The following is a 16,309-nucleotide window of genomic DNA, read 5'->3' as shown; positions in this document are numbered from 1 at the left end:
ATAGGCCGAATGTTTACCCCTGGTCAAGGGCTGCTAAGGGCTTAGAGAGGTAGGGTCGCAATGAATTTCTTGAACAATTTTGGGTTCTTAGCCTTCAAATAGCATTGAAATTAACAAAAATTGATTATAATAACATTTAAAGATATTTTGTTTTGAAATTGTAAAAAATATTTTTACAATTCTTTTAAAAAATATTTTGTGGATTAAAAAAATAAATTTTTGATCATTTGGGGGGAAGCCCTCAATTCAGATTCCACCAATAAGCATTAGGAGGAAGGGAGCAGAGCGCTGACAGGGGGAGGGTGAGAGTTTTGCTGACTTTTTCTGACAAGAGGGGTGAGTCAAAAATTGCTGAAAATTTGCCGACATAATACTTGAACAGCCCCTTATTTTAAAGCCTACATGTGCTCAACACATGGCCTGAATGTGGCCTGCCTCAAGTAGCGCCGGTACACTTACAGATGAATTAAGTGGCTTGTGGCAAATTCCCAGATTGTTTGAGTGAGTGATTTCGAGGGGGAGGGGGGGGGGCTTTCTTTCTTTCAAACCAAGCACAACTCAGGTCTATTACCATCTATGGGCAATTTACTACCTAGGAAGTTGTGCTGGAAGTGTGTGTGTGTGCCTAGAGTTGCTGCAAATATAAATAATTTTGTAAGAAAATAAAATCTTTGTTGGCTGTGGTTTTTATTTTGAATAATTGGAGGGGGAATGAATATCACTTTCAGAATTTTTATAATTTATGTGATGCTGTTATGAGTTATATTTTTGACTAATACTTGAAGGTTTTAGAATACTTTGGTGACGACAGAAAGCATGTATGTGGATTGATTATTTTATGAATTCTTATGATGCTGGGTAACAAATCAAAACTTGTAATTTTTGAACCACTTCTACATCTATATTTTTGGGAAGAGGGAAAGTTTGTTTGCAAATTAAAAATAAATTTGCATATGTGCCCCACCCTTTTTTTTGCTGTAAAACTTGTAAGTTATGAAGTTTGCCATGACTCCTTAAAAACTGCTTGAAACTCCTTAAAAAGTCCTTAAAAACTCCTTACTTTTCATTTTGAAAATTTTGTATGAACCCTGTTTAATGCAAGCTGTACAATCTAACAATTTTCCATTAAATGAGAATTCCTTAACCATATCCTTCAACCACATCATTCCTCCTATACTTAAATGATTCATCCTTTTATGGAATAACTCATTAGAAACACTTTGAGTGGCAATTAAAGCCAAGTCATCACACAAATCAAGGAAATACAAGTTATCGCTGACACCTGTGCCATTGGCAACTAGATGGCTACCTTTATGAACAAAATACCTTTCTCCTGTAAAGGTACTGACCATGCCAAATGTTTTGTTCAGATATTTAATAGACAGAAGGTTAGCTGTTAATTTTGGCACATGCAAAACATTGCTGAAAGTTCGAAGCAAAAAAAAGTAACCTTACCTACCCCTTCTACTTCTATTACTGAACTTCTGGTTTTTATCTTATGAATCTCTGGTTCATCATAATCATCAAGTAACTCCTTAAACGGGGTCATATGATATGATGCACAAGAATCCATATATCAAACGTTAGGATTTGGGTTTGAGTTAGCTATGAAATTTTGGGCTACATAAGCTTCTTCTCTTTTCCAATATTTTGACCCATACCTACCTTTCTTGCCATTTCTACTTTCATTATTCCCACCTTTCTGCTGTGGTGCTTTCTTGCATTCAGAGATTTTATGGCTGAATATGCTACATCTGAAACATTTCCCTTTAAAGGATTTTTTCCCTTTAAATTTCTAACTTACAAATGCATGCTCCTTACTGTCATCATTAGAGGTTTTTCCTCCTCTGCCATGAAATGAGTCCTGACACTATCGACTGTGATGTTTTCCCCAGTTTTCCAGAGCCATTATATGGGGTTCAAATCTATCTGATAAATTGGCTAAAATTATCCCAGCCAGGGCCACAACTAAGGGGATGCAGGCGGGTCTGGTGCCCCGGGTGCCAGACTAGAGGGGACGCAAATTTTGCTCTTTAACCTCTCCTTCAACATTATGAGTTGGTGCCAAAATGCATGCTTGCCATGAGCTGAAATTACTTTATGGAGATAATCTGACATTCCACATAATGAGTGTTAACCAATTCTTTATAATGATAGAAACTTTCCTAGTAACACCCTTATCATAATAAGTCACAGCTAGAACTTTCCAACCTTCCTTACCACTAGTCAGCTCCCTATATTATTGAAAGTGGTTTCACTTAGGGTCCATTCAAGTATTACGTAAGCAGATTTTCAGCCATTTTTGACCCCCTCCCCCCACCCTTGTCAGCAAAACACTGACCCCCCCCCCTCTCCCCCGTTAGAAAAATTTTATCGGCAGCTTAGAATATTTCATATCTTCAAAAAGGGGTGGTTGATATCGTAAGCAACCTTCAAACCCCCCTCCCCCCTTGTCATTAAAAGTCAGCAAATCCGAAACCACCTTTCCCCCCCCACGATGCTGACGTAATACTTGAATGACCACTTACCATTCTACTATATATGATAGAGCTTTGGCATCTCTTGCTATATCTTTAGTTTCTATTACATGAGCCCATAAATCCCTTTTGATCAAATGCATTTTCATTACAAACTTCCAATCCATATAGTTTGCCCTGCCAGTCAATTGTTTGTGACAAAATGCACCTTGGCCCCCAAACATTCTTACTTATTTCTTATCTCTCAATTTAGAGAAAAGATTTAAAAAATGATTTCAATAAATTTTCTACTGAAATAATGCAAAGCAGTCTAATTTAAATTAGCTTGATTTAGCCTCATTCCTATTCTACCATTTAAGTCTAATGTGCACATGGTTACTACTTAAGCTTATTACCAACATGTAGTTACACTGATCCCCTTATTTAATTCTAAAAGCTTATCACAATAGAATTAAACTTAAGCACAACACTTACTACTATTGACACATTATATTTATTCTAAACCCCCCATTGGGCTCCTGCGCCCATAACCTAAAAAAGGACTCATTAAGGAGGAGAGAGCTAATAAACACACAACATACCTCTATGGTAGTAGGAGCCTGAATTATGTTTATTAAGGGAGCAGCACAGTAAAGATACATAGGTACCAAAGCTGGTTAAGAGTAAAGCGTTGTCACTGCTATGGAAAAACCGGTCGCCAACTAGAGCCAGTATCGGCCGAGGGGTGAACTACAAGGAATTTTTTTTATTTTCCCTCATTCACCACAATTCTTTCCCACAATTTCTCATTTCACCCGTGCTCGCTCCACTATAATTTTCGTCTTATTTTAAATTTCATTTCATTTTTAAAAGTCCCTTATAAGGGTCAAATTTCTTTCTTGAAGTTAAAGTTATATTTGTTATTTTTTTAATCTCGTTACTTTTGTTGTTTTTTCATTGTTACTCTTTGTTGGTTTTTTTGACGATATTTGGAATGGCAAGTGGTGGAGCATCGAATTATTGTTGCTTCTTAGGATGTGAAAGAAGTTGAAGAACTGATGGGGCTCATTTTTTTCGCTTTCCGAAAGACAGCAGGTTAGCTTGAATTTCGCGGCTGGTAAAAGGTCAAGACCAAAGTTGGTTTTTGGTTTTAAGACTATGTATTGTAGTGGAGGAGCTAGCATTGAAAGTGAAGTGTCGATCAAAATAGACATGGGCGTGGCTAAGCCGAGGAGCTTGCTCTTGTTTCGCCCCTCACACTACAGATGGCACTACAGTTTTCTTTGCCCACCTTCAATGCATTGTGGGAACGCTTACTCTTTGACCAGCTTTGATATATATCCATAACTACATAGTGGCAACATCTAGTGGGCAAATTCGGAACTTACGTTTTAATATCAACTTATAACAGTTATTAATATAGGTAGGCATGTTTTGTATTTTTTCTAAAGTTTAACAGTAATACCTCACTGCCAAGCTAATAAAACTGCTGGATATCTCAAAGTGGAATATATCAACTATTTTTCAGTGTATTTTTTTTTTTCAATTCACCTTAGGAAATTCCCTTCTAAAAGAGAATCAACATTTTCTTACAATATTTTTTTCGATTTTCCAACTAATTATAGAGTTCAGCTACAAATTTATAGTATAAAAATTTTGGTTTTCGGTGTCAACAATATTAATGCATACTCATTTAAATGATTTTAATCAGTTATTTTATGTTACACATCAAAACAGTAATCTGGTAGAGCATAGAGGATTTTTCCAAATTGAAAAATGTTTTTTCAACTTAGATATAAAGAAAAATGCCAAACAAGGCAGAAGTTCTCCGTGACCATCTTTAATCCACCATTTTGATTGAAGCTCACATGAAAAATAAGAGAACTTTTCAAGATTTGCTGTGCATGTAAAGAGGAACTAATACTCGAATTTTCAGCTAATTATGAATTATTGTCATGATATCCTAAATTTACTGGGTTTATGCATGGGATATCTATGTTATATGTCTATTCTTCATTGCAGACGAGCTTGTACCAAGATGAATTCCAGCTCAGATATAAGTGCTGATGTTTCATCAACTGTTAACCATTCCATCATAACAGATGATATGAGTGATCCTTCATCTTCTCTAGACAGCCCTAGTTTTGAAGATACAGATTTGTTGAGTTCTGCAAATGTTGCTGATGTCACTGCACAATTAGCAGCTGCAGGTTACATGAATTTTTTTTACTTCAGTGATTGAGCTAGATTTTTTTTCAAGTTAATATCACTTGTATGACTGAATAATTTCTTGCTGTGCGATGTTATTTAAAAACTTTTTAATGAAAATCTTAATAATAATAATCATTGACATGTGACTGGTTGAAAAAACTTAAACATGTTTAAGTTTCTTCAATACACTGATTGAATAAAGGGAGGTAGTTGACCAACTCCACTACCCTCCAGAGCAATAAAATAAAATATTCTGTAGGTGTATCCCATACCTTGGAGTCCCCCAGTTTCTTGCATCTCCCAACCATCCATCCCCATCCACAAAACTTTATCAATCCATCACTGCTTCAATAATTCAGTTTACATTCTTTATAATCCAGTATTAAAGGAAAATATCTTCAGAGCACAGTGTAGAAGATGTAGATATGTAAAAATCTCGAGAATAATCTTAAGGAGAATATTTAAGAACGTTCTCTAGAAAGTTTACTATTATAAATAGCACAAGAACATTCTTATTATTCTCAATAAGAATTTTCTCCGGTTATTTAGAATAATATATATTATAAAAAATATTTTTAATATATAACAAATATTCTCTATAAATAACTCAAATATTCTCTGGAAGGACACCTATTATTTAAACAACTTGAGAACATTCTTGATGAGACTTATTTTCCAGTTACATTTTTAGATGGAAAATTCTCTGTAATAATCTTTTGGAACATTTTTGAGAATATTCCTGAAGTTATAATAAATAACTTTATCTTATTTTTACTTAGTTATATGAATGTCTCCAAAATTAAATATAGTTGAGCCCCATTGTAACGCCACCATTCATCCCAAAGAATTTTGACACTATTAAATCATGCTCGGAATAACGTTTCAGAGAAGCTTCATCACATAAATTCACATTTTTATTGTGAACTACTGTATCTCAGTGCCCTACTAGTGTTACTACATAAATAAAATAACATTTTATACGCATTTAATTTTTTGAGATGATAAAATTCATAAAATTGTAAGTGCTATGCAATATTTCTTAATGTAAAACTTGAAATATACACTTACCTTTGAAATTATTTTAGTTCCGCATAAAAATTTAGCATCACATTTTCTAAGTACAAAAACAAAATAAACAAAAGGAAATAATGGCGGCATTGTCCTTTTTTGGTTTTATAATCACAAATTTCCCATTTTTCAGATATCAAAAGAACAACGCCTTTGATGCAAAGCAAATCGAAAGAGCTGATTTGTCAACCTTGGCTTTGACAGTCCTTGAAAAATAAATTTTTTTTGAAGTCCTTAAAATTCTGCGAGAGTCCTCGAAAAAAAACAGTGTTTTCCGAAATAGTTTTCGCCACCTCGTTTTTTTTTACTCTGTAAGTGAGGGGAAAAAAAGTGCAAAGTACAGCACGACACGGCATTAACTTACCAATAAGAAAACAGGTTTGACTGTTTTCCTACAGAGCACCACAAGCCTCACTCTAGGGTTTTATATCAGGCCTAATTCGCCAACTACATCTGGAGGAGTCAAATACATAGTGCGCCGCGCGTTTTGCTGATCTACTCTTCATTTTTTTGTTTTCTTTCACTTCCCTTCAAATCAGAGCATGCAGACGATAGAGTAGCTGATCTATATAGGCCATATTCTATATAGCTGTCGTGAGCTGATGTGCCACGGTAGGAAAACACAAACGTGTCGCGAGATTATGTAACACGTTTCTGTCAACACAAAATGATCCGCATGGCACCAAAAACCCATGTTGAATTTGTTCCCCTTTTTATTTTCTGTGCACATGGTCGTTCCGACATACCCTCGGGAGCACGGATATATAGACTGGTTTTTTCTCTATATGTTAGATGTCGTTTTTTTTGCATGCATGTATGTCGGGATTCGATTTGTCTCTCCCTTTTGATTGTCAGCCGTATTTTCTGATGAACGTAAATGATCTTTCTTTTCCAACTTTTATAGAATAAAAGTTAGAGTTCAAAATGAACTTCCGATCGTTGTTTTTCTTTCTTCAGCTCAGTCGGCACGCTCTGCCCCCAACAATATGTAAATCAGCGGCGTCATGTTCTCACGGGAGCGCGGCTTTATACAGGGTGTTCTAAAATTGGACAGACAAACTCAGAGTGTTGTTTTCTCAAGAGGAACAAAAATTGCGATAGAACATTGTGTTGCAAACCATGTTGAGAGGGTGAAAATCACGAAAAACCTATATGCAGGTTTCGACGTCACACTGGAACAACGAAAAGTACAATAATAACTACAAAAATATTTGATTGTTACAAGATCTGTTGGAAGTGGTGGCCACTCATGTCATTGCACAGTCTACAACGATGTGAAAACAATTCCCAGATGCACTCAAAGATACCAGTATGCTTTATACAGATGATACTCATATAGCAGTTAGGTGTCTGTATTAAAGCATATGTGGTATCTTGGGTGCGTCTGGGAATCATTTTAATGTCGTTGTAGACTAAGCAACTACATCAGCGACCGCCACTTCCAACTGCTCTGGTAATAAGTAATTAAATAAATCTATTTTTGTAGTTAATATTGTCCTTTTTGTCATTCCACCGCAACGTCCAAACCTGCTGATGTTTTTCACCCTCTCAATATGGTTTGTGACACCATGTTTCATTGCAATCTTTGTTTCTCTTGATGTCTACTGACAACTGTCTGAGTTTGTTGGTCCAATTTTAGAACACCCAGTATAGATTCGTTTTTCTGTGTGTGTTCTTTTCACATATATGTTGGGATTGTTTGTTTTTTTTCTCTGAGATTGCCCATTCTTATTTGTCAGCCTAAATTTTATTTATTTTATTTTTTATCGCAAATAATCATGTTTTTTTCCCTTGCAACTTTTGTGGAATGAGTTCAAAATGAACTTCCGATCATTTTTTTTTTCAACTCTGTCAGCATGCTCTGCCCCCAACAATCCACTTTTAGGAAAACCTGTCTTTATGTTGACATGTATCCTGTGATTGTATGTAGACGTATTTGGAGTTGTTGAAAGTCATTAAACTTTTGTACTAGGTATTTTTTTCTAGAGGACTTGAAAAATCAATATCTTAAAAAAATTCATATTTTCAGCCTTTCGGTTCTTAAGTGAGCGAAGCTACCCCTGATTACTACCTCCTTTAACGAAAGAAAACAAAAAATGAGCGGCAAATGTATTTTTATTAACTTGTGGCTGAAAAATCCCTGCTATCAAGATTGGTTATTGAATGTGCCAGTCAAAATGCCACCAAATGCAAACTGTGCTACAAAATTATCAATATCGCTTCAATGGGTGAATCTGCGCTGAAATCCATTGAGCTTATATTATTGGAGAGAGTATGACGCAGGGCCATAGCTACGATTTTTGTATTGTCTTGCAGCCCGGGATGAACATTTTGGTATTTTGCCGCCCCCACCAATTTGGAATTTGATAATTTTATAACTGCGTTCCATTTGTTCACCTAAAAATTGCCACTCAGGGCTGATACCCCTCCTCTAGTCTCAGCCCTGGTATGACGTCAGTGGTCTACATTATTCCTTGGAAGATCATGTGATGCATTGAATGTCTGCGCGATCTCCGTTATTTTCTTATGGCATCTACAGTCATTTAAAACAATAAATGAAATAATTTCAGCATCTATGATATACAAATAATTGTAATTCCAAAATTAATGAAAGATAATTTCAGCATTGAGGAAAGTAATTATTCCAGAATTGATAAAAGACAATTTCAGCATTCATGAAAGAATTCCAAAATTAATGAAAGAATTCCAAAATTAATGAAAGAATTCCAAAATTAATGAAAGATAATTCCTGAACTAATGAAAGATAATTCCTGAACTAATGAAAGATAATTCCAGAACTAATGAAAGATAATTCCAAGATAATTCCAGAACTAATGAAAGATAATTCCAGAATCAATAAAAGAAATAATTCCAGCATTAGCGAAAGAAACAAATCCAGAATTTATGAAAGGAAGAAATCCACTATTGATGAAAGAAATATTTTCAGCCTTAACGAAAGAAACTATTCCAGTATTAATGAAAGAAATAAATTCAGAATTAATGAAAGAAATAAATTCAGAATTAATGAAAGAAATAAATTCAGAATTAATGAAAGAAATAAATTCAGAATTAATGAAAGAAATAAATTCAGAAGTAATAAAAGAAATAATTTAATATTTTTCTATCTAGAAGGATTCTCTCTTTTTTTTTTAATCTTTAAAAGAAAATTAATTGCAATATTTAGAGGTTAAACCTGTATGTTTCAGTGAGGAAATTTACCATCACAAACTTTGTTATTCAACATGTCACATGATTTCCTTGCATTCAATGTTGCTACCATCACTGCAGCTCTATGCTCCCTCCTGTAATAAAAGCTTGATGCTGAAATCCAGTATCAAAAGTGAGAAGCATTACAATTTAGTTAAAATCAGGCAATCATCTTCAGATTTATTGCTCAAGAAACTTCCTGTCATGAATGATTCCATCATGCCTGGAAGTGACACTGTTGAAAACAAAATAAACGTTTCATTGGAGGTCATTTATTGAAAAATGAAGTTGTGAATGCAGAAATTATATGGACACTACAATGTATAAAAACCATCACTGGTACTAATGAATAAAAAAACCTGGGGGTTAGCTGTAATATGCAGTGTTCTTAAATCATTCTCAGGAATGTATTAGAACATGAATTATTATAAATACTGTGTTTTTTTAGTTTATAATTGAATGAATGTAGGTCAGTCAGAATGTCTGGTCAGTAAACAATTCTATTGGGACAAGTCCAGGAACGATGTGGAAAAGTGGTGCAAGAATTGTGATGCCTGCACTGCTCGCAGAAACCTCAGAAGTGCACTTGGGCTTGCCTTCCACCGGCATAATGTTGGAACGCTGTATGGGAGAGCCATCATGGACGTCTTGGGATCATTACCGAGAACTGCCCATGAGAGAACTGAATTCTTGCCATTGCCGGTGCTTATAGGACAAGATTGTTGAATAGTCAAAGATAAGATCAACATCGGCTCTGAGAAGATGAACAGCTACAATGCGAGATCCACGCCTCATGACTTCGAGGAAGGAAACCTCGTCTGGCTCTTGAACCTGAAGCACTGAAAAAGACTTTGCCCAAAACTCCAGACATCTTGGGAAGGACACTACAGTCGTGAAGAAACTAAATGATGTGTTAATTCGGATTCAAAAGACTCCATCGTCAAGATGCAAGCTGGTCCATCTGAACAGACCGACTTTTTATCACAGTGAGTGACTAAGTGCGACCCACCGACTTGAGGACTGAATTGTTGGGACGAACAGTTTTAAAGAAGGGGCAGTGACACCAAATTGTTCCGGATAATTTCTCACACGTCCTTGAGACTTTACAAGAGCGAACTACAAATACAAATCTCGCTTTCAGGATAAAGTCCAGCAACTCCCCCCGTATTTATAGATGCGACAAAAATTCTAGAATTCTTCTATAGTTCTGGTTTTGTGGCACCACCGTCTGGAGACCTTCTAGATAAATTTAGAAGCTTCAAGCATATACTGACATTTCCGGTTTGGCAACAGGAGATTATTGTCCAGAGGGATTCTTCAAAAATTGTGCTACAATATTTTTCATAACAGTATATTTAATTAGGAAGCTATTTTACAAAAACTGATAAAAATTTGGTGAATATAATGCATTTAATGAAGGATAAATAATGCAGATTAATTAGCGATTATTTATGATATACATGGTGACTATAACTAAAGTTCTGATTTAAAACACTGTAAAAAAAGAACCATTCTCAGAATGACTTGAAAATTTACATGAATATTCCTGAAGCAATAGAATTTTTTATGGCAAAGGGGAAAAAATACTTGAAAATATAAAGTTAATGACACTGTACTCATCCAACACATATTTTCATGCAGAATGGGAACGTTAGCCAATCAGGGCACCGACATTAGCATTGCACAATTTCATAATTCATGGAAACAACACAAAAATGAAGTAATTCAACAAATAGCTACAACTTAAGGAATGTTAAATATGTTGCCTACCTTCTGCCTATAAGGCAAAAGTGCAAAAATTCTTGTTTAACAACAGATCAGAGTATCAGAGATTCCTATGGACTCTAATTTACCCAGGTTATTTGAAAAATCTGGGTCCTTTTTGAGTCAAAGTGGGTCCCTCTGAAAAAAATTTTTTATCTTGAAAAAAAATTATGCCCCCCCCCCCCATAATTCACTGGTATCTCTATGAATTTTCTTCCAGCATGCCCCAGGTCTTTGATCACCTACTTATATTTCTTCGTTGAAACTGAGCAGTGGGTCATGTTCTGGGTAAGAGAAGAAGGTATCTGTGAATCAAGTAATTAATTTCTCCTTTCCCCCGGAGATCAAAAATTAAAAATATTTTTGTAGAGAATTAAAATATTTGAATAAAATTTATTTTATACTATCTGTGAAGAATTAGATCCTTGTGCCCCTCCAAAAGCCAATTCTGCTTACACACCCATGATTTTAGCGATGCGAAACGGTGACACACCCCATAGCAGCTAGATGACAAAACTGTGGATATTCAAGGTCGAGTTTTGACAGATTTGGTTTTTTTCTATGATACCTGAAAGGTTTTACAATTTGAACGGGCGTTCCAATCCTTTACGATTTAAAAAAAAAAAACGTGCATTCGTAATATTGTAGGAAGACGACAAATTTACGGCGTATAGACGCGGTCTTTGAATGCCGGCTAATAGCGGCGAAAGTACTGTAATTTCCTGTATATAATTTGCAGGGTAATAAAAAATTCGAAATTTGATACTTCTGTACACGTCCCCTCATTTAGGGAAGCAACTAGAGAGATCCCTCATCTTATTCTTCAACAACCCGTGTGTATATCAAAACAGTACAGTGCACAAAGTAGTAAAACCAGTTTTTCAAGGTTGCATGATCATGATAGTAGAAAAAAAAGAAAGGGGAGAGGTTTTTGTCTCTACTTTTTCTTCTTAGAACCAGGAAAGAACGCGTCCCAGGGGATGAGTGAACAAAATTTTTACGCTTCCTTTTCCGAAATTCCGGATATTTGACGTGTTATAGCGCATCAATGGCATCTCTGGAGTATGATATGGTCATCATGTGGATATGCTTGCAATTCACCGAAGTTGGCAATCTGACCACTGTTCATAACATTTTTAGGTATCCCTTCCGCAGCCATAAGTTGCAAGGGTTAAGTTCAGGTGAATTGGCGGTTGGCCAGGCGTAGTATCATCCGGTTGTTGTCAAAATGGTTCTTTAGCAGCTGCTTTGCTGGTATTGCAATGTGCATCTTGATAAAAATTGTGCTATTCACACACTGATGACGCTATACCAAAATCTAGGAAAATATTTTAATATCTTGAGGTTCCTCACAGACCCTAAAGGTCAAGCAAAAAGACTTTTCTAAGTACACATTATAAAAATCTTTTTAAACATAAATGGAGTTGATGGCTTTTAAAAAGGATTCTCTAAAAAAAAACCACAATTTAAAAGTTATTCAGTACCATGAGGCAAAACTGAATATACTCTATAATATAAAATCACAAACTCGAAAAGGGCCTGTTTCTATGCAACAGAAATTAGTGACAATTTTATGTAATGGAAGTTAGTGACATTTTTTTTGAGTGATGGAAATCAGTTACATTTTTGTGTTACGAAAGTCGGTTACGATTTTGGGTCAAGTTTTCATTTAACTCCTGAACACATCGAGAACTGCTTGACCTGTATGGACCAAGTTTTGTGCATGTACCCAGAGGTATGTATAGCATCACCAGTGCTCCCAACACACAGGGTCTAAGTACCCAGGACGGGACATTTTACAGATATCTTCATGGGGAAATTGACAGGTTTCATTTCGAGTGGGGATGAATCTCATTGTTTTTAGCTTTTCATTGGGCATTGTGCTGCATTGCTTATTGTGGTGCACTGCTGATTGCAGTGCATTGCATATTGCAGTGTATCACATGCTGTATTGCTCATTGTAATGCGGCATTTAATGTGTATTGTGGTGCATTGCGTACTATAGTGCTTTGCTTATTGTGATGCATCGCATAATGTGCCTTATTGCGCATTGTGGTGCATTGGGTACTCTATGCTGCATTGCTTATTGTGGTGTACTATATTACTGATTGCCAGGGTTTAAGCTGAATAAAAAATTCCTTTCACAAAAAAGCGAAAATGGGGGGAAAAGCTTTAGCAAAATGCTGCAATGCTAATGTAATGATTTATGGTTTGACGTCTACTCGTTATGTACCTCCTGTATCCATTTTTGCAAAAGTGGTTGCTACTTTTTTCGCATTTTATGAAAAATTTTATGAAAAATGTGACCATAGCTTGAATCCTGCTGATTGCACACATTACTGATTGTGTGATGCTTTACGCGTTGTAGTGCACTGAATGTTGTACTGCTTATTGTAATGCAGTGCTTATGGCTTATTGCGTATTATGGTACTTTCCTTATTTCAATGCATTGCATATTGGGCTGTATTGCAGTGCATGAAGTATTTATTGTGGTGCACTGTAAATATTAGTCAATTGCGCATTGTTATGCATTACGTATTTTAGTGAATCACATGCCATATTGCTTATTCTAATGCAGTGCTTATGGTGTATTGTGGTTCATTGCGTATTGTATTGCACTGCATATTGAGGTGCATTGCTTATTGTGCTGTATTGCCTATGGTGGCGGTGTATTTGTTATTGTGGTGTATTGCCGATGGTGGAGTATTGCACATTGTGCTGTATTGCTTAATGTGGTTTCACTGAATATAGTGGTGCATTGCTTATTGCGATGCTTTTAATATGGCAGTGCACTAATTATTGTGCTGCATTGCCTATGGTGGTGCATTGCTTATTGCACTGAATCGCCGATGGTGGTGTGTATTATGCTGTATTACTTACTGTAGTGCATTGCAAATAATGGTGCATTGCGTGATGTTGCAACGTTTGTCTTGCATTCCCCGGTTCTTTATCAATTTTACCCCAGTGATCGTTGAATGGATGACAATAATGAATGAAACAAGACTTTAGTTAAACTATAATTATTTATTCTATTAACTATTAATTATTAGTATAACATTTTAACAAACAATTATTAGCCTTTTCTCTCAAATATTACAATGAAACAATAAAACAGAACACTCTCACCTCTATGTCCAGGTATTCGCGTATTAGTTCACATCATCCACAAGACGGTTCAAGATGTCTCAGGCACCCAGTGGTCATCTTTACATCACGGCAGGAGACACTCCGACACCAGGTTCAGACGGTTTTCTGCCTTGAAACATCTGTTGAGACGACAGGTCAGCCACTGCGTAGGAAACTGGAGGCGGACGTCCAAGGGTAGCCTGTCTGGCCACTAATCAATCTGTAGGCGACAGGATCACGACGAGGTTGGACTATCACATGAAGTCAATCGATGAGACAGGTGTGGTGCCAAAGGCACACCTTTCCAAGTTTAACACATTGTTTTTACTGAGAGACAATCTGGCTCACACCTCAACAGGGCATGACGCCTTAGTAATAAAGACAGAAGTTGGAAGTTAGTTAGTTAGAAGTTAGTTTTAAGAGGAAGTTAGTCGGAAGATATAGTAGTTCATTCAGATCTCTGTCTGGTTTTTATACTGGAGCATTCCCACAATGCTTCACGGCAGAACGAATCACAAGATTGAAGGTGCGGTATTGAGCTTCCGTCTAATTTACATGACCTCATGAGAGGAAAAGGAAATATTGTAAAAAATATAACACAGAATCTGGCAACCAAACACAACAAATTGGAGATCTGGCCAGGATCCACAACTCTTAGGCCTATTGCACATTGTATAAGCTCATGACATTATAGACCGTGAGATGGTCCTAGGACCCACCGACGGCATGGAGGTAAAACATATTGCACGTTTATATAACACTTTGCAGAACATTTACATTATATTGCACAATTAATTCGATATTTGACGACGACTTGGCGCAGTTTCCACTGACGAGTCACGGGAACCCCCCAGAGGGAAAGAGAAGGTAACTAGACGAGCTATTGGGATCTCTGACATGGATGTAAACCGGAATTTATATGGGATGTCGGCAGCCCGACCTCTGGCCCCACTCTCCCCTGACAGCCAGGAGACCCCACCCCCCGACTGTCAGACCAAGTGAACTAACTGGCCCGAACCGGATCGCCAGCAGAAGCCTCGGGTGGTTTCCGGTAGTCAACAAACCCTGGGGCCTAAACAAGATTAAATGAATATTGAGATTTGTAAGAGATCCCAGGTCATCATATTAGAATGTGTTGCTTATTGTAATACAGTGTTTTTGCATATATTATGGTGTCTCGCTTATTGCGATACATTGCGTATTGTGATGCATTACGTTTTATTTGTATTGCTGTGCACTGTAAATAGTGGTACATTACTATGTTTGGTGCATTGCATATTGTAGCGCATCACATGCTGTATTGTTTATTATGGTGCTTTGCTTATTGTGATGCATCGCGTATTGTACTGCACTGCATGTTGTTATATATTGTGGTGCATCGTGTACTTGTTTATTGTAATGCAGTGCATATTGCTTATTGTGGTGCATTGCTGATTGTTATGCATTATAGTGCATTGTCTGCTGTATTTCTCATTGCAATGCTTATTGCCTATTGTGGTGCATTGCGTATTGGCTGTAGCTGCACCTGCGGCAGTGAAAACTTTGCAACGCTTATAGAATCCATGTGTTTCTCATACCGAAAATGCAGGGGGGTTTTTTTGTGGGTACAAGACTGCTACAAAGAAGATAGTCCAATTGATTGTAATGTTATAATGGGAAAAAGCAAAGATTAATTTACTCTTCTATAAAAGGAAGGGCTAGTAAAATGTGATAAAAAAAATTTATGCAAGTAAAAGTATATTTCAATGGTTTAAGAAATGATTTGGATTATGCAATGTAAAAATCACTGGCAAATAAGCCGCTGCCAACCAGGAGCAGCTAGAAAATTTCCAAAGACTAGAGAAAATTATTGAAGAGAAGGGATATTCACCTCAGCAGGTGTTTAATGCTGACAAAACTGTACTATTTTGGAAGAAAATGACACAGAGAACATTTATCACCCAAGAAGAAAAGCGAGCTCTTGGTTTTAAAACAAGTTAAGGTTAACTTACTATGTTGTTTGTGCAAATCCGTATGGATGCATGGTAAATCCCACCATCATTTTCAAATCTAGGAATCTGTGAGCATTGAAGGGAAAGGATAAGTCAAAGCTCCCACACAGTATTTTGGATGAACAATAGAAAAACTTGGACTATGAAAACACTTTTCCTGGATTGGTTTAAACAATGTTTCGTTCTAAAAGTCAAAAAGTACCTTGAGAGTGAAGACATGCCATTCAAAGTTCTTTTGATACTGAATAAAACTCTTGGACACCCACATGTCAATGAGTTCAAAGCTGATGGTGTGGGAGTCTGTTATATGTCTCCTAATACAATATCTATCATTTAGCCCCCTCTTGATCAGGGGGGTGATGCGAGCATTCAAGGCTCACTCAATGTGTGTACTCACTCACTCAATACATGTCACTCAATGAAGATGATTGTGCATGCAATAGAAAATGCAAATGCAGAAAATATCTTGAAGGTATGGAAGAATTA

The 16,309-nt window shown here is 36.4% G+C and overlaps 1 protein-coding gene across 8 annotated transcripts in view; it reads left to right on the top strand.

Moving 5' to 3' along the window:
• The window catches only part of LOC149078238 (DNA-binding protein P3A2-like), a 247,483-nt gene that overhangs the window by 65,060 nt on the left and 166,114 nt on the right, over positions 1-16,309 (top strand). For all 8 annotated transcript variants that reach the window (XM_089241841.1, XM_089241842.1, XM_089241846.1 and 5 more), the window contains one exon: positions 4,479-4,666. In XM_089241841.1, coding sequence (XP_089097967.1) covers positions 4,479-4,666 — 188 coding nt within the window. The remainder of the gene's footprint in view (positions 1-4,478; positions 4,667-16,309) is intronic.

Source organism: Pholcus phalangioides, unplaced genomic scaffold, assembly GCF_987345545.1.
Source record: "Pholcus phalangioides strain wild (caught in Gottingen) unplaced genomic scaffold, Ppha-v1.0 ptg000014l_1, whole genome shotgun sequence".
Taxonomy (NCBI): domain Eukaryota; kingdom Metazoa; phylum Arthropoda; class Arachnida; order Araneae; family Pholcidae; genus Pholcus; species Pholcus phalangioides.
The sequence above is the reverse complement of the archived record's forward strand: the minus strand, read 5'-3'. Positions and strand labels throughout refer to the sequence as shown.